This window comes from Balaenoptera physalus (assembly GCF_965194825.1).
Source record: "Balaenoptera physalus genome assembly, chromosome: 11".
Taxonomy (NCBI): domain Eukaryota; kingdom Metazoa; phylum Chordata; class Mammalia; order Artiodactyla; family Balaenopteridae; genus Balaenoptera; species Balaenoptera physalus.
Window position 1 is genome coordinate 109,530,560 of NC_138896.1, and position 18,626 is coordinate 109,549,185.

At 48.8% G+C, this 18,626-nt stretch overlaps 1 protein-coding gene across 6 annotated transcripts in view; it reads right to left on the bottom strand.

The window, feature by feature from the left end:
• Window positions 1–2,443: 2,443 nt before the first annotated feature.
• The window catches only part of KBTBD12 (kelch repeat and BTB domain containing 12), a 56,849-nt gene continuing 40,666 nt past the window's right edge, over window positions 2,444–18,626 (bottom strand). For all 6 annotated transcript variants that reach the window (XM_082413967.1, XM_082413972.1, XM_082413968.1 and 3 more), the window contains one exon: window positions 2,444–5,643. In XM_082413967.1, coding sequence (XP_082270093.1) covers window positions 5,462–5,643 — 182 coding nt within the window. In that variant the 3' untranslated portion in view covers window positions 2,444–5,461. The remainder of the gene's footprint in view (window positions 5,644–18,626) is intronic.

The window sequence follows — 18,626 nt, forward strand, 5'->3', positions numbered from 1 at the left end:
GAGATGCCAGCCGGGCAAGGCGTAGGCGGGGGTGTGTGTGGGCAGGCACCCCAGGAGGGGTGGCCGGACCCCAGGATGGTGACCTGGGAGGTGTGGTGATGGGTGACCCGGCCCGCTCAGCCTGGCCAGTGCGGCCGCCTGCCCTCACACTGCCCACCATGCCCTTCCCCAGGCGGGGCCTCAGCACAGGCTGCTCCTGGGTCTGGAATGCCCGTCCTGTTCATCTATCCAGCAGGCCCAAGCCCGCCAGTCACCTGCCCCGCGGGAGGAGCCCCCCAGGACCACTCCCCCCAACCCCCCCGCGCCAGGCTGCCCCAGCAGTTAGTGTCACTTTGCTCAGAGAAGTGAGTCACTTACGTGATGGCTCATGTGTAGTGGTCACCTTACTTCTTTGAATCTGTGGCCCTTGTTAGAGCAGAATGGAGGTCATCCCGCAGGTCATCCCGCAGGTGAGGGGAGCCTTTCCCTCTCACTGTCCCCCACGGGGATGTCATGGGGCCTCCGACAGCGCCTGCATTTACACCTGCTGTTGTGCCCCAGTGGCCCCGGCCCTTGGTGTCCACGTGAAATCCCACACAGGCTGTGAACAGATGTGCTTTATGGGCAGTTCTACACGTTAGATGGTGTGTAGGGAGAGCAATGGTTTTCCCCAGACGTGTGCATGCTGACCCACGGAACCTTTCATGGCAAAGGGGAATTAATTGCCAATCAGATGCCCTTAAGACGGGAAGGTGGTCCTGGATATCTGTGTGGGCCCAGCACAATCTCAGGTCCTCACCCGTGGGAGGGGATCAGAAGGGGGGTGTCGGAGGAGGAGACGTGAAGATGGATTGTCAGCTTTGAGGATGGAGGAACAGCCACAAGCCAAGAAACACCAGTGGCCTCTAGAGACTGAAAAAGCCAGGGACGTGGGTTCTTCCCAGAGCCTCCAAGGGGAGTGCATCCTGCCAACACCCTGACCTCGGCTCCCTGAGACCCTCCGCGGACGTCTGAACCACGCAGGTGTGAGACAGCACGACACCTGGCGGCGACGGGCTGTGCTGCGTGCTTGCCTGGAGAGCTGGGCTTGGACTCCAGCCCCTCACAGGAGGTCACTTCGCTGTCCCTGCAGTCTCTTCTCTCCTCCAGGACGTGACCGCGTGGGGAGCAGGGCCGGGCTCCGGAAAAGTGCTCAGAACGTGCTGACCACCTTCCCTCTGAGCAATCCCTCCACGGCGCGGTGGCCTCTTGCTTTATTCTCGACAACCTGGCAGTGTCTGGTGTGTGCTCAGCAGAGGTGGAGAAGGGGAGAGAGTGGTTTCTTCAGAGCTGGGGGCCGTCAGATCCGGGCTGGGGGCTGCCCCCGCCCCTCCCTGGTCCATGCTCTCAGAGGCTGCAGGTCCTGCACTGGCGCACTTCCCTTTCGGAATGTCACTCTACAGACCCACAGCACTGGGAAGGCTGAGAAACAAGCCTTCAGTGGGGTTGCCTCCGACCTGAAACTGGCGGCCTTGGTGTGAAAAGCCTCATGTTTGGCCTGGAACTGGAGCTTGTTCGCTCTTTCCAACCCGTGTATTTGTCCTGGGCTCCGCGGCCGGTGGAGACCATCCACCGCTGAGCCTCTGACGCTGCAGGATGGGCACAGCCTGCCGGGGATGTCCTCCCGGTGCTCCCTGCCCAGCTCAGACCCGCCTGCAGGAGACTGATCTGTTCCCCGACGACGTGGCTGCTACCTGTCCTGGTCTCTAAGTGGCCTGAGGCCACGTACAGCACGGCCAGGTAGGCTCCTGCATCCGCCCCTGACGCTCCTGAGCTTCCGTAGAGAACCTAAGTGCGATGCAGACCCCACCCCTAAACAGCCCCCAGCCTGGACTCTGGTGCCAGAGCCTAAAGCAAAGAATGGAGTCCCCTTCAAAGAACTGCTGGAAGGGGACTTGCCTGGTGCTCCAGTGGTTAAGACTCCGAGCTTCCAATGCAAGGGGCGTGGGTTCAATCTCTGGTCGGGGAACTAAGATCCCACATGCCACAGGGTGCAGCCAAGAAAATTAAAAAAAAAAAGAACAGCTGGAGGAAACAACGGAAACATCCACCGCTTGGTGGTTTGTTAAAGAAATTATGCTGCATCAATGATGGAATCCTATGTAGCTGTTAAAAAGGGAGATCGTATGAAATAGTCTCTGTAAGACACGCTGTTGAATGAAAGAAGAATGGAATAGAACCATGTTATATATATTTATATATATGTAAAATGTTATATGTGTAAAACTAGAGGAATACGCATGTGTATTCCTTTATAATTTACATATTCCCTTAGCTCAGTATTTTTCCTCAAGAAAGTTAGATGGAATACACCAGAAGTTGGTAAACTTTTTCTGAAAGGGCCAGAGGTCTCTACTGCACTTCCAGGGCCCTGCTGTTGCAGTGTGAAACCAGTCACAGACAATACGTACACAGTAAGCATAACTGTGTTCCAATAAAATTTATTTACAAAAACAGGTGGTGGGTGGGATATGCAGTAATCAACAACGTGTAAAGGTCAGAGGGAAAAGAAGTATCCTAGAGATAGCTAAGAACTGGCTCGGGATCGTGAACCACGGGCACTCACCAGGCGTGCACACCTCTCCTCACCGCAAGAACCAAAGCACCTCATCACCAGTCATCCCAGGGACCAGGGCTGAGCCCTCCGCTTTGGCAGAGGTGACATGCGTCCTCCCAGGAAAAAGCGACTTTGGCAGAGGAAGGCTGGAGTATCGTTCGGAAATCGCAGGCTGCAAGTAACTCCAGGCAGCCTGAACAATAAGGAACATTGATCCTAACAGTGAGCATCTAGCAGGAAGTCCTGTGGCTGGTTCATTCTGTGGCTCTGCTGTGTTGCCCAGGACCGGGGCCTTCCCATCCCCCATCCCGCCTGGCTCTGTGGACCGGCTGCAGCCCGCTCCTCATGGCAGCGCAGTCTCTGCAGTTCCAGGGGGCCCGCAGCCTAGAAAAGTCTCAGCAGAAGAGCCCACGTCTGTCAAAGAGCAAGAAGGCCTCTCCCCGAAGCCCCTCCGTAGAGCTCCCTTATGTCTCCTTCCCTGAGTGGTCCACGTGTTGTGCTAAGCTGACCGCCGGAGACGGGAACGGGATTGCGATGGCCAGTGAGCTGGGAACAAGAAGAGCCGGGGCCCCCCGGCGGGGTGTGCTGGTGTTGGCGGAGAAGCGGGGTGCCTTGACTGTGCACCCCGCAGCTTTTCTCTCTTGGTGCTCCAGCCGGGCCTGGGGTGGACCGCGCAGGCCATCCGGTCGGGGCTCTCTCTACGGAGCCCTGGTGGGGGGGCACCACCCTTGGAAAGATTTTCTGGTCTTTGGGTCTGGCTGACCCACCGCGCTCTTGTGCTCAAACCGCCGGCATCTCCGGCTCTGACGCGCGGCAGACTGCTGACGCCCTCCATCCGGCTGCACTGGCCCTGCACGGCTCCCACCGCTATGGGGCTGGTTCAGCTGAGACACGGGCTCCCGCCAGGCCTCCTGCCCATCTGCTGTGTCTGCTGTCATCCTGCTCGAATACACTGGACTGTGGGGGACGGTCTTAAAGGACTTCCTCACCGGGAGGTGTGTGGCTGACACACAAAGGCCGGGCTCTTGGGGTGGCCTTGGGGGTCTTCTGTGTGGCCCCATCTCCTTGTCTTGGCTTCTTCTGGTGCTTCAGCCACCCTGGGAACCGCACCCCTCCTGCCCTTGCCCACCTCACACGTCCTGGCCTCTGGGCCTCGCTCCCGATGTCCTTGAGGCTGGTCATCCCTGACTCTGGTTCCTGCCCAGGAAGTGCTGAGTGTCCCCTCCTCGGATGAAAATTACATTGGATTGCAGTACGAAAACCAAAATGAAAGCGATCTTCCATCAGTGACATTTTATTTAATATTCATTTTAGAGCATTTGCTCATTATAAAGTCAATCAGAACAGTGACGCCTCCTTGATGAGCACAGACTGAGCCGGCGTGACTGGCAGCTGCAGCTCCTGTCAGCATCCGGACCACTTCCCCCGTGCCCCCTGCTCAGCGCCTAACCGTCCTGTGTCACAAGGAGCAGAACTAGCAGACAGTCCCAGTTTTAGGAGTCCCCCATGCCACATTGGGACAGCCTTCAATTAAGGTGAAGACAGGGAAGACGGGGAAAAGTTTGAGGCAGAATCTCTCACGCTATCCAACAGCAGGAGGGCAGAGTTACAAATACGGGTCAGACGAGCAGCATCCAGGGCCGAAAAGAAACCCTGGGTTATCAGCACCCCACCTGGACCTGGAGGGGCCGGGGCTTCAGAGCGATCTCAGACCCCATGCGCATCTCTCCCTGAAACCCCAGGATGCCACGCCAAGCCCGGGTGTTCTGGGCACTGTGCTTCGGGAGATGCTGATTACGACGATAATGATAAGGAAAGTATCAGCAGCTAAAGAACGCTTCCTGTTTCGCGTCTCATGGACACTGTGCTCAGCGCTTTCTCACTCAATTCTCCACCAACCCTAGGGAGCACTTTCCTTCCCATTCTGCACGGGAGGAGAATAAGGCTTTAGAAAGGCTGGGCTGCCCAGGATCATGCAGCGTGCTAAGAAGCAGAGCTGGGACGAGAGCCTAGATCCCGAACTCAGTGCATCTAGAAAAGTCACGGCCCTCCTACGAGGCCCCCCCCGCACCCCATCCAGGGAAACTGGCAGCTTCCACTGTGGTCACATGGCTGGAGCAGCGGCATCCCCATGCTGACCACCCAAAGACCCACTCATGTGCCAGGCACTGCCATGGGCACTTGGGGTACACCTGCAAAGACACAGGTGTGGCCCTGCCTTCTGAGGGTCTAGCCTACTCGGGATAGCCCGCCCTGGGTCTGACTGGTCCTGTTCTGTGGTGGCAGAAGCAGGTTTCCAACTGGCTCCAGCTTCCATGGATCTGTCCCTCCTGCCTGGGTTAGCAGCTGGAACCTGGGGACACGGGGAGCGGTCACGACAGTCACACAGCTCTGCACTGAAGAAAGTGTCTCAGTCTAGGATGGTCTTCCCCTGGGAAAGCTCCAGGGAATTTACCGACCGTTCCTGCTTAAACAAGAGCCTTGTGCATGTGAAACTCCTGGGAAATTGGTGAAGAATAGCTACCAAAATGCATTCTTTGAATCCACTGGGCTTCCAGAAGCATAGATAGTAAGTAAAATAGATAGATTTCTATGTGTTGTTTAAATGTCATCCCTAAATTATATTTTGGGAGCAGCTGTTTTCTGATTCTGCTCAACTGTGGGTGAAGCAGGCGGTTCCATCCTTACCCTCCAAGCTTGGGGAAGACACTGCAAAGCCTGGGTACCGGAGGGCGGACTCTGCACACACCCCCTGCAGCGCCCAGCGCACGCCGCTCTGCACAGCGTCGCGACGCATGCAACGCACACGTCCCACACATGCTGTGGGCTCTCCATCCTTAGTGCCTCCTTGGCAGACACCTCGGGGGTCCCACAGAGGCACAGACCTCAGTGCCCCCCACCCTCCTCCACTGACTCTGAAGGCGGGGGGATGAGGTCGCGGGGATTCTTCCTCGCCACCAGGCAGACATCATAGCTGTCGTGCATGAGGGCGTTGACGGCTATGACATTCCACTGGTTCTCCCAGGGGTCCAACTCCAATATCTCTTTGGAGATAACTTCGTGGCGATCTGAAAAACAGCAAAGGAGGAGGACAAAATATCAAATATCACGCAGTATTAAATTCAGAGGTCATCATTGCTATTAAACAACTTCCTCTAAAAGGTATTATGCAGCAGAAATTAATTAACAAACAGACGAATACTGTACTGTGGAAGACACAGTGTTCCTGATGTTTAAGAAACCAAGAAAGGCCACGTGACCACTCACATTCAGGAGTTATTCAGACACACTGACAGGGCATACTGTTGTCTAAAGTGGAAGGGGTGTACCAGGGTCGTGCTAATGATTTATTAAAGATGCCAGCAAGGGGGGGAGCCTGTCCTTAATTCTGCACCTGTGAGAGGAGGTCTCACGACCTCGTGTGAGTCACTGGCCTCCCTGCGCTTACGTTTCCTTAACTGCAGACAGGATGCTGGGGCACAGGCAGGGTCTTTGCCGGAGACAGATGGCACAGTCTAACTGGGCAATTTAAGAGAGTTTGGAAAGGTGTGGGTAGCATTTAGGAAGACCCACGAGGGATGGCACAGCCCCCAGGACTAAGAGCAGCTGGGCCATTGCCACCTGGAAGGCCGCAGGGGGAGGGGTGGGAACAGGAACTTGGAGAGGGCAGCTACCTGGAGCTTAGCCATCCCCAGGGACCCTCCCGGCAGTCCCGCAGAGGGGTGGGGAGAACAAATACCCTTATTCTACCCTTCTTTCTCCCAGCAATTCTGGCTAGACCCAACCAGAGGCCAGAGGGGAACGGAGCCTGTGAATGCAGCCCACACAGGTCGGCTTTGCAGGACACAGAGTAAGATAGAGAAGGGATGAGTGGGTTGGGAGGGCAGGTGGGAGATTTCCAGCCCAGACGACTGTTTCACAACTTTATGATGATAAGAGGAGATAAAGTATGGAAAAGTGCGCAGTCCTGGCATATAACAATCAATACTTGAAAATGGTCTATGTGCGCTTGTAAAGGATGTGGGTTTTATAGTTCATATATGTCCATTAGGTCATGTTATTCAAATCGTCTACATATTTACTGCTTTTTGTGGGCTTCTTCTGTCTGTTACTCAGAGAGCTGTGTGAAGCTATCCCACTAAGATTATCGATTTGTCTATTTCTCCTTTTAGTTCTGTCCATTTTTAGTGTACACATTTTGAGATATTAAGTAAATACAAATTTCATATAAAATATTTCATATAAAATATTTCATATATTTGTATTCATACAAATACAAAATACAAATTTTATCATTTATAAATTTATCATTTAATTGACCCTCTTACTCTAGAATAAGTTCCATTAGAATTCTTTTGACTAATATCATAACTAGCAAAAGGTACAATTTTAAAGAACATTCTGATAATTTTTGTCTTTTAACTGGCACATTTAGTCTATTTACATTTAATGCAATAACTGATATATTTTGGTTTAAATCTAACATCCCATTTGTGAACCGTCCTTGTCTCACTCGTTCTTTCTTTTCTCCTTTAATGCTGTCTTTTAGACTGAGTGTTTTTTATCATTCCGTTTCTTCTCCTCCACTGATTCAGAAATTATAAACCCCATTTGTATTCGTTTTTTTTGGCCATGCTGTGTGGCTTGCAGGATCTTAGTTCCCCAACCAGGGGTCGAACCTGGGCCCCGGCAGTGAAGGCACTGTGTCCTAACCATTGGATCTCCTGGGAATTCCCCCCATTTCTATTCTTTTGGTGGGGGTTACCCTAGATTAAAACTTGCACACCCAACTTACCAAGATCTGATTAATCAATACCTTGACCGTCCTCTTGGAACACCTTAGAATAGTTTAATTATATTTACTTCCCTCCCAATTTATTAGCCTTTGTTGATGTGCATTTTCATTCTGTCTGTAGACTGTGAAAGACATTATTATTATTGTTCTGTACAGTAAATGCTCACAGAATGACCCACGTATTTACACTTGCATTGCTCTTCATTCTTTCCTGCATCTTTTACTTCATCAGGGACAATTTTCCTTATGCCTGAAGTACATACTGTAGGGGATGTCTTCTTACGGCAAACTCCTTCAGCTTTTGTTTGTCTGAAAATGCCCTTTTTCACCTGCATATCCTGAATGAATCTTCACTGCAAAAACACCAGAAAATAGTCGTAGCTGACACTCAGTGTGTGCTTACAGTGGGCTGCGTGTGCTGTGCTCACTGTGAGCCGGCTGCACTGAGATGTTGTGTCACGTCACCCTGTGGGGCAAGCCCCCGTTTACCCCTGTTTTCAGACTAAGGGTTAAGACTCAGAGGACCTGCCTACAGGCACATGGTTAGAGGTGGCAGAGCCGGAATTCCCACCCAGATCTGCGATCCTCAAAGCCTGTGCTGGAGACCACTGAGCCCTTTCGAATGAAGAAGGACGTAGTGGGACTGTGTTTCCTGAAGCTTGTTGATGAGGTGGGAGGAGACAGGCTCTGTGGGACCCAAAGCTTATATGACTTGGGAGGCCCTCTTTAAGGAAAATGTTACAAAATTAGGTATGGAAGTGAGTATTTACTTTTTCCAGCTCTATTGGGGCACAATTGACAAATAAAAATTGTATACATTTAAGGTACACGATGTGATGATTGAGATGTGCACACGCTGTGAAACCATCACCACAATCAAGCTAATTCACACACCCATCACCCCGCATGGTTACGTGTGTGTGTATGTGTGTGTGTATGTGTTGAGAACACTTAGCAAATTTCAGGTATACAATACAGTATTTTTTTTGTTTTTGTTTTGGCTGCGTTGGGCGGCTTGCAGGATCTTAGTTCCCTGACTAGAGACTGAACCTGGGCCACGGCAGTGAAAGCACCGAGTCTTAACCACTGGACCGCCAGGGAATTCCCTGTATTAACTAGAGTCACCAGCCATATATTAGATCCCCAGAACGTCTTCATCTTATAACAGGAGGTCTGTAGCTTTTGACCAATATCTCCCCATTTCCCCCTCCCCCAAGTCCCTGGCAATCACCATTTCTACTCTCTGCTTCTGTGAGTTTGATTATTGTGGATTCCACATGCAAGTGAGATCATGTGGTACTTGTTTTTCTGTGTCTGGATTATCTCACTTAGAATAATGTCCTCCAGGTTCATCCTTGTGTGGCAAGTGGCAGGATTTCCTTCTTTTTTATGCTGAATAATATTCCATGGAATATAAATATATTTATATCACATCTTCTTGATATCAGCTCCGTCCAGTACAACTCTGTGATAAAGGAAATGTTCTGTAATCTGCAGTGTCCAATACGGAAACCACTAGACACATTTGAAGTGTGAGACTGAGGAGCTGATTTTTAACTTTTATTTAATTGTAATTAGCTTAAATTTAAAACTTACGTAGACACGAAGCTCAAAATCTTTTTTCCCTTTAGTTTTTTTAAAAAAAATCTTTTGGGTCTGTGACTTGCTGAGACAGGTGTCTCAAAGTCCATGCAGTTCTTGAGGATTTATCCATTTATCTTGTGGTTTGTGTAGTTTCTGTTTTATATGTCTCTGAGTTGTGTCGTTAAGTGCAAAAGGAATCATGCTTGTTGAGTCCGTTAGAGTTCCTGGCGGCACCAGCAGGCACGAAGTTTGTCCGACTTTAGCAAAGTGGGGATTTACTGGACGGAACGTAGCTTGGCAGCTTGAGGGCAGCTGAGAGGGGTGTGGGTGGCCCAGTCAGGCTGGGGGCCGCCACTGGCCTTCTCGCTGCGGCTGCTGGCAGGCGTCAGTGCTGGAAACCACCATTCCCCCCAGAGCCCTGGCGGTGAGAGGCTGACGGGTCTGACCCTGGGGCTGCCCATCGAGGGGCAGACGTCCAGGACGACCGTTTCCTCTTCCTGCCCGTCCTCCTGTTGAGATGGAGGAGCCTTCTCTGACTCCTTTACTGCCAGTGTCTTGGAACTGTGTTTTACCACTCACACACCTGGGTTTCTGTTTCGTTTTGTTTTGGTTTAGCTGGATGAAGACTTGCAATGTCTTTATTCAAATTAATGCAGGCTGGGGCTTGTAAAATTTTAGAGTAGACAGAGTTTTCTTCGTTAATTTTGCTTCCTTTCGCTCATTTCAATGTTTATTGGGGAGACGTATTTTTTTAAACGATGTATGCGTATTACCGTCTTTCCTAGAAATCTCTAGTTTACATGGAATGAAAATTACCGCATTAGTGCCAAAGAAGTAAAGAAGGTAATGAGTGAGCTTTCTTGACTGGGACGGGGAGAGTGTACTGAGTCGTACCAGACTTGGGTGTGGCTGGGGACTCAGGAAGAAGGCACCCTGGGGGTCCGGGCTCCCGCCAGGACCGCCTGACAGGGCACTCACCGCGGTGGGCCAGCCCGGTGGTCTCCTAAGCTCCCACCCTAACGGAGCTCAGAGAGCGAGCTGTGTACCTACCCATGTGTGTGAGCCTGGGCTCCTGAAACGCTGTCCTCTCACAAGGAAGAAGAAACCGGTGGGCTTCCCTGGTGGCGCAGTGGTTGAGAATCTGGCTGCCAATGCAGGGGACACAGGTTCGAGCCCTGCTCTGGGAAGATCCCACATGCCGTGGAGCAACTAGGCCTGTGAGCCACAATTACTGAGCCTGCGCGTCTGGAGCCTGTGCTCCGCAACAAAAGAGGTCGCGACAGTGAGAGGCCCGCGCACCGCGATGAAGAGTGGCCCCCGCTTGCCGCAACTAGAGAAAGCCCTCGCACAGAAACGAAGACCCAACACAGCCATAAATAAATAAATAAATAAATTAATTAATTAATTAAATTAAATTAAATTAAATTAAAAAAAAAAGAAACCGGTGGCTGAACTCAGTGTCAGCTCGTTTCAGTTCAGTTAATTCTCCAAAAACAGACACTTAATGCAGCAGCATCTTACTCACTCGAGGAGTCAGGAAACTCTCCCTGAGGCCAGCCACCTCCAGGGGTCAGCAGTTGAAAACGTTATTTTATATGAAGCAAAGAAAGAATTCGCGTGAGCGTTTGAAGATGAGAATGCCAAAGGCATGCCATGGGTGTGGCAGACGCCTCAGCTGTAGCCCCACGTGCCTTAGGGCTGCTCCCTGTTATTGGAGATACTCCAGTGGACAAACTTGAGAAGCACCACCTTAGTCTAGATCTCATTGTTCAATTCAGTGAGACTGTCAGAAAACTGAAAGCGTGGGATATTTTTTAGTCCCTTATAGAGGTTTTTTTTTTTTCTGACGTGCTCTTTGGTGAAATGCTGACTTGCATTTTATTTATTACAGAAATATTACTGAGGACATTTCCCCGTGCCCTATATGAGGCTACGGGGAGAAATTCTGCACGTTTAAAAGCTGTGCCCCTCTAGCAGTGCTTTGTTCCCCTCTGAGGACACTGCCAATCATAGCTGGGCGTGTGGGCCTTTCAACCCTGGCCTCTAGAGGGACCAGAGATGAACTGGTGGTCCTCGTACAGCCAGTGCACGAGAGCGCGGGCGACTTTACCCCCATCTGGCTTGCTTTTTTTTCCTCTTTAAAAACATTTTTATTTTATATTGGAGTATAGTTGATTTACAATGTTGTGTTAGTTTCAGGTGCGCAGCAAACTGAATCAGTTATACACACACATACATCCACTCTTTTTTAAATTCTTTTCCCATATAGGTCATTATAGAGTACTGAGTAGAGTTCCCTGTGCTGTACAGTAGGTCCTTGTTGTTTATCTGTTTTATATATAGTGGTGTGTATATGTCTTTATTTTCCCTTCATCCCATTTCCTGATTTTTTTTTTGGCTGCATTGGGTCTTCGTTGCTGCACACTGGCTTTCTCTAGTTGTGGCGAGTGGGGGCTACTCTTCGTTGCGGTGTGCAGGCTTCTCATTGTCATGGCTTCTCTTGTTGTGGAACACGGGCTCTAGGCTCGCAGGCTTCAGTAGTTGTGGCACGTGGGCTCAGTAGTTGTGGCTCGTGGGCTCTAGAGCACAGGCTCAGTAGTTGTGGCGCACGGGCTTAGTTGCTCCACGGCATGTGGGATCTTCCGGGACCAGGGCTCGAACCTGTGTCCCTTGAATTGGCAGGCAAATTCTTAACCACTGCGCCACCAGGGAAGCCCCCTGATTTATTTTAATTTCTATCTTATTGTGTGCCTCTCTATAAGCCATCTCAAGTTCCATTGCATTTTGAATGAATAGGTATGTGAGTCAATCATAAATCATAAAATGGGTTACTGAGCGCAGGCTGACCTGGCCTGTCCAGCTGGTGGGCTTGTCCTCAGGCGGGGGTGTTACCTACCCTCTCTAGTGAGGTGGAGCCAACGGTCAGCAAAAAGGGTGATATAGCTGCCCCCGACTCAAGCAGGAAGGAGAGGGTGATGAGTGTCACCAAGGCACGACCGCAGTGAGCACCTCTTAGAGGAGGGACCCGGTTTGGGCAAAACCAGAACCAAAGCCACACGACCGTCTGAGGACGTGCAGTTGCCTCTGCAAACGAGGTTGGGATGGGGGGGAGTCCTTTGCCGCCCGCTGCGGTACATCAGCGTACTGTAAAATCACGTGGCACAGAAACAGTCTTCCGCTGTCTTGAAATTCAATTAGTTAATCAGAGATTTTATATTTTCCACCGATTGAAGGAATGGATGTACAAAACCACTTTTGATCAAGGGGTAATTGGCATCCCAAGTAATGACTATAAACAAACTTCTGAGTATTCTGGGCCTTTTTTTTTTTCCTTTGGCTGCGCCGTGCATTGCGCGGGATCTTAGTTCCCTGAACAGGGATCGAACCCCTGCCCCCTGCACTGGGAACGTGGGGTCTTAAATACTAGACCACCAGGGAATTCCCTGGGCTTATTTATAAGAAACATAGAATGTGTTTTACCCTTCAAGATACACAGGAGTTCAAACAGGAAATGGTGCTTTCAAGAAAATTAGTTTTTTATTTTCTTTTTCTTAAGAAAAATACTTAAAAAAATGAGATTAAGTAAGTGGAAGGTCTGTGAGGTGAAATGATTTGATAAAGACCACTGTATTGGGACTTTCTGGTGGCGCAGTGGTTAAGAATCCGCCTGCCAATGCAGGGGACACGGGTTCGAGCCCTGGTCCGGGCAGATCCCACATGCCATGGAGCAGGTAAGCCCGTGTGCCACAACTACTGAGCCTGCACTCTAGAGCCCACGAGCCACAACTACTGAAGCCTGCGAGCCACAACTACTGAAGCCTGTGCACCTAGAGCCTGCGCTACGCAACAAGAGAAGCCACCACAATGAGAAGACCATGCACCGCAACAAAGAGTAGCCCTCACTCACCACAACTAGAGAAAACCCGCACACAGCAACGAAGACCCAACACAGCCAAAAATAAATAAATAAATAAATAAATTTATATATTAAAAAAAGACCACTGTATTTCATGTAAATATCAACACACTGGGATTCAGGTCCACTGTTTTATTATTTCTTTTATGTTTTGCTCCTCTGTTTCCCCTTTCCTTCTTCTTTTTGGATTACGTGACTATTTTAAATATCCCATTTTAATTTATCTTGAATTTTTAAGCATACTTCTTTGTATAGTTTGTTTTTTGGTAGTTGTTCTAAGGATTACAGTAACTTTTTAAAAAAAATATATTTGTTTATTTATTTTTGGCTGCATTGGGTCTCCGTTGCTGTGCACGGGCTTTCTCTAGTTATGGCGAGCGGGGGCTACTCTTTGTTGCGGTGCGTGGGCTTCTCATTGCGGTGGCTTGTCTTGTTGCGGAGCACGGGCTCTAGGCACGCGGGCTTCAGTAGTTGTGACACGTGGGCTCAGTAGCTGTGGCTTGCGGGCTCTAGAGCGCAGGTTCGGTAGTTGTGGCACACGGGCTTAGTTGCTCCGCGGCATGTGGGATCTTCCTGGACCAGGGCTCAAACCTGTGTCCCCTGCATTGGCAGGCGGATTCTTAATGACTGCTCCACCAGGGAAGCCCAGGAGTACAGTAACTTTTAACAGACTATTTCACTGATACTTCATCACTTCAAGTGGGTGCAGGAACCCCCCTCACTCCCATCTAGTCCCTTAACCTACCTACCCCATTACGTTTAATTGTCACCACAAGGGAGACAGCCCTCTCTGTGTAACACTAACCCACACTGAGAACACTATCAGACAGTGTTAAAATTTTTGCTGTCGACTGCCATTCATGTGCTAAAGAATTGAAGAGGAGAAAAACGTCCATTATATTTACCCGGGTATTCACTATTTCTCTTTGTCTTCTTGGATTCCTGAGGTTCCAAGTTTCTCAGTGATACCATTTGCCTTTCATTTGAAGAATTTTCTGTAACTTTCTTTTTTTAGAGCAGGTCTGCCTAATACGGTGTATTACACTGATTAATTTTTGTACGGTGAACCAACTTTTCATTCCTGGCATAAAGCCTGCTTGGTTAGAATGCATAATTCTTTCTGTATGTTGCTACATTCAGCTTGCTAGTATTTTACTGAGCATTTTTGCAACCGTATTCATAAGGGATATTGGCCCGTAGTTTTCTGGCATGTCTTTGTCCAGTTTTGGTATCAGGGAAATTCTGGCTTCATAGAAAGAGTTGGGAAATGTTCCCTCCTCTTCTATATTCTGTAAGTGTGTGAAGAGTTGGTGTTATGAGCTCTGATCTTTTGGAAACATAATGTTGGCTTCCTCACTCTGTGCTGGGGGTCGAGAACAGAGTTTTTGATTCTGTCTTTCCTCTGCTGAGTCAAAGAACTCAACAGTTCTGTGAAGAACTGTGAAGAGTCTTAGACTTTACAACACGAAACTCCTGTCATAGAGGAAGGACAGGGTCACTCGTAGCAACAGCAGCAGCCAGCGTGTCTGCATTTTAAAAGTACAGTTATTTGAGCCGCACATCCCACAGGGCAGCATGGAGAGTGTCAGGCGACACCTGTACAATCAATGGACTGCCTTGTAGGAGGGGAGCCCTAAGCTTAGGAACCGGAAGCTTTTATAATGGCCCTTGCGGTGGAGGGAGACACTGTCTCTCTCTTCTGAGGTTGTCTGCTGTACAGACACGCTTGAAAGGGTCGTCCGGAACAAAGGCAGGCAGTGTCTCTGCTCCCAGATGCTCAGAGATGCATGAGACCCACAGAGGATTACCTCCCAGCAGGCTCACCTGCTAATATTTTCCTTAATACTCCCCTTGTTGTTCCTCTCTTACATGTACTCTATTTATGTATCTCAAATTTGCTTTTGTTTTATCAGTTATACACGCGCACGATTTAAAGAGCCAAACAGCTTAACAAGGTTCAGGCCTTAAAAATGGTTGTCTCCTACCCACCTCCCCATTTTCTGCCTTTCAACCTGGCTGGTTCTTCTGGCACTGAACACTGTCATCTATAAATAACATATTTTATACTATTGCAACTTCTTTTTAAAAAAAAAATTTATTTTCTTTACTTTTATTATTATTATTTTTTTGGCTGTGTCGGGTCTTAGTTGCGGCACACGGGATCTTCACTGAGGCACGCGGAATCTTTAGTTTGCGGCACGCGGGATCTTCACTGAGGCACGCGGAATCTTTAGTTTGCGGCACGCGGGCTTCTCTGTAGTTGAGGCGCTTGAGCTCAGCAGTTGTGGCACGTGGGCTTAGTTGCCCCGTGGCCCATAGGATCTTAGTTCCCCGACCAGGGATCGAACCCGCGTCCACTGGACCATGAGGGAAGTCCCTATTGCAACTTCTAGATTTCTCAGATGAAGCCATGCACTCCTGACTTCCACTGTAGAAAATGTGGTTTCAGCTTTCTTCCACATCCCCACTGTGTCTGCCCCACTCCCCCGAACAGTTGAGGCTCCATGTTTACCACTGACATGATTAGATGTGATTGTTATCAATGCTATTCACACATGAACGGGTGGCACAATCCTTTCCTGCACAACTGCTTGTTTCCTCTCAAGTCAATTGTTTTATTTTTGTTAGTTTTCATTGCTCTTCTCCAAGTGTCTAAATCTTGCAGAACATTAAGGTTTGATCAGTTTTCTCTTCTGGAAGTCCCCCCCCCCCCCCGCCAGAGCCTTTGACCAGCTGCCTTCTGAACTGGCTGTTCAGGCCACTGTACAAGCTGTGATCCCTGGATCTCCCCTCAACATCCTTCCCTCCACTGTGTTTAATCCTGTCTCCTGGCCCCCTGTCCACTAGTACTTGGCTTAGGTGTTCGTGTTTGGTGAAGCAAAACCTAACAGAAGGGAGCACAGGGGATAAATTTTGGGAACATTGCATGTCTGAAAACCCGCTCCCACACTTAGAGGTGCAGCAGGTACAGAAGTGTAGGCAGAAGATAACTTCCCTCTAGGGTTTTGACGGCCTCAGCTTAATTTTCTTCCCGCTTCCGGTGTCACGTTTCCTAAGTGTGCCGCCGTTCTCATTCCTGACGCTTCCTACGAGGTGGTCCTTTCTCTCCGCAGCTCTGCAGGATCCTCATTTGTCCCCGGCGTTCGGTGACCTTGCAGGGGTGTGCTTTACTTCGTGTCCGTTTTCTTCCACGCTGCTGGGGATGAGGTGTTTCCTTTCAACTGGTACCTTTAGTTCTGGGAGATTTTCCTAATTTATTTCATAGATGTTTTGTCCCTCCATTTTCTCTATTTATTTTTCACTGAAACTCCTATTCAACCGTTGGACCTCATGGACTTACTTTCTCTTTCTCTCTTTTTCTATCTAATTGCTTTTTGCTCTGCTTCCTGAGAAGTTTCTTCCACTCTACACTCCAAGTTTTCTATTGTATATATAATTTCTGCTATCATATTTGTAACCTCCAAGAACTCTTTTAAGTATCCTTTTCCTGTTGCGCTGACAGACGTTTTCTTTCGTCTCTCCGAGGACGCTTCTCCTCCTGGCACAGCCTGTTTCCTCCAGGTGCTTTTCTTCTTTATGTTTTGATTTCTGTCTTTTCTGTACATGCTTTCCTCAAAGGTCTGATGAGCCCCAGCTGTTTGCTCATCCTTAAGAGAGGGATACCACGGAAGCCTTTTCTGTGAGGTTCTCTATGGGGTGATTTGGCTTTGCCTTATTTTGGGGCTGGTCAGATCCCCAAAGAAGAATCTTCCAGTCTCCTGCCTGGAGGTTATGGCTGCCCACGTCTGGGAGCCAGAAAAGGAAGAAAGCTGATGATCTCAAGATTCAGTATGTAGCTGTTCTCTTCAGCTCCCTGTTGTTGGTACTGATTGCCTGCCCCACCCCCATCCTTAACTTCGGTCTTTGTTGGGGTGCAGGAGGGGCTTTATCTCAGGGTCGAGGGAGGGGCGGGAGATGGGGGTCTTCCTGTTTTGCCGCTGTCCTCGTGTTTTCAGCGTCACCCTCCTTCCCTCTTCCAGACTTGTCGTCCACCCCCAAGACTCCCTGGGGTTCTGTGGTTCGTGCTTCCTTTCCTGTTGCCAGGTTAGCACTGAACTGTCTCATGTCTGGGCAGTTACTCATCCATCTGCTTTCCTGCTTCCAAAACTGTGTTGCTGTTGCCTTCTCTCCTCTTCTCTTTGTCTGGCTGTGTTCATTCCATTTACTGTCATTTTCGTGGGACGTGGGAGAAAATCAAGGTGTTCAACCTACTATTTTAACCAATATCCAATTACTATGTTTATTACGTGTTTTGGTGTCTATCTGTCCCATCAACCGTTGAGTGTCTCAAAATTGTAGCCCAAGTGCCTAAACAGTTTGTTTCAATACATTTTTATGGAATTAACTAAACAGATTAAAAGAGTACTTTCTTGACTGTGGTTTTTTGAGTAAATAAATGGGATGAGTAGGTTTGTGTCACACAAGGAGAGAAAATTCAGTGCCTGTTTTTAGGTCTGATGGTGAGATCTCTAGTTCGTAATGGGCACGCTATTATGCAATTGTTCTGTTTTCCGTAAAACCCCATTGACACCTCACTCAGCTAATCCCGGACAATCTTCCATCTTAAAACCAAATAATTAAAAGGGACTTTGAGAGCTCGCATAGTAAATCCCTTTCCCTCTGGCTGGAAGCATTATTAGTCCATTAGAGTTCCAAGAAAAGACATTGGCTCAGAGCGTGAGTTCAGACATTCTTGAAAAACTGGGGATATCAATTCTCTAACTCAGTATTATACAAAGGAAGATAAGACAAGGAAACAAGACAAAAGAGAGTATCTTCTAGATCCTTAGACAGTAATTACCCTCCACTGCTCTGGAGGTCCTGAGGCCGCCCTCGCCCTCGGTATTCTCTGCCCTTCTCTTCTGGTCAAGAGAAAGCCTGCAGCCAGGGGATGGAGAGCAGGACCCTGGTGAGTCGGGGTGGAGTGGGGGGGGGGGGGGGCGAGTGGTTCAGCACCTGGGCGCTCTCCTGTCTCCTCCAAGGCCTCCTCACTCACAGGGCTCCAACAAGGGTCTTTACAAGATCTCCATGCCCTGCCAGGTTTCCTGCTACTGTGACAGGTTACTACCTTTACACAAGCATGTGATGTGTAATATAAAAGATATTAGAACCGTTAAAAAAAAAAGTTTTGGAAAGTTCTCTGAAGAACAAATAGAGAAAGAAAAATTGAAGCTTCTTATCATGGGGACTTTCAAGAATACAAAAACCAGTAAATAGGGAATTCCCTGTCAGTCCAGTGGTTAGCGCTCCACGCTTTCACTGCCAAGGGCCTGGGATTCGATCCCTGGTCAGGGAACTAAGATCCCACAAGCTGAGTGGCACGGAAAGAAAAAAAAAATCTAGTAAAGAAAGCCCCTGTAGCCATTATCCAGCTTTCACAATGATCAACATTTTTCCAACGTTGTAAAATCTATTCTTGCCCCCCATCCCCATTCACTTTTTAAAAAATATTTGCTGGAGTAGATTAACACAAGTTCCAGACAGCATATCATTTTCATCCATGAAAACTTCTACACAGTCTCTCATCGTTCATAACGTTTTTCCTTTTTCTTCCTCTTTCATATAAAACTACAGTGCCATTATTATTGTGACCTGACAAAATTAACCATCCTTAATATCATCTAATACTCCAGTCCACACTCAGATTTCCCAGATTACCTGAAAAATATCTTTCTCCAGAAGATTTGTTTGAATCAAGAGCCAAATAAGGTCCACTC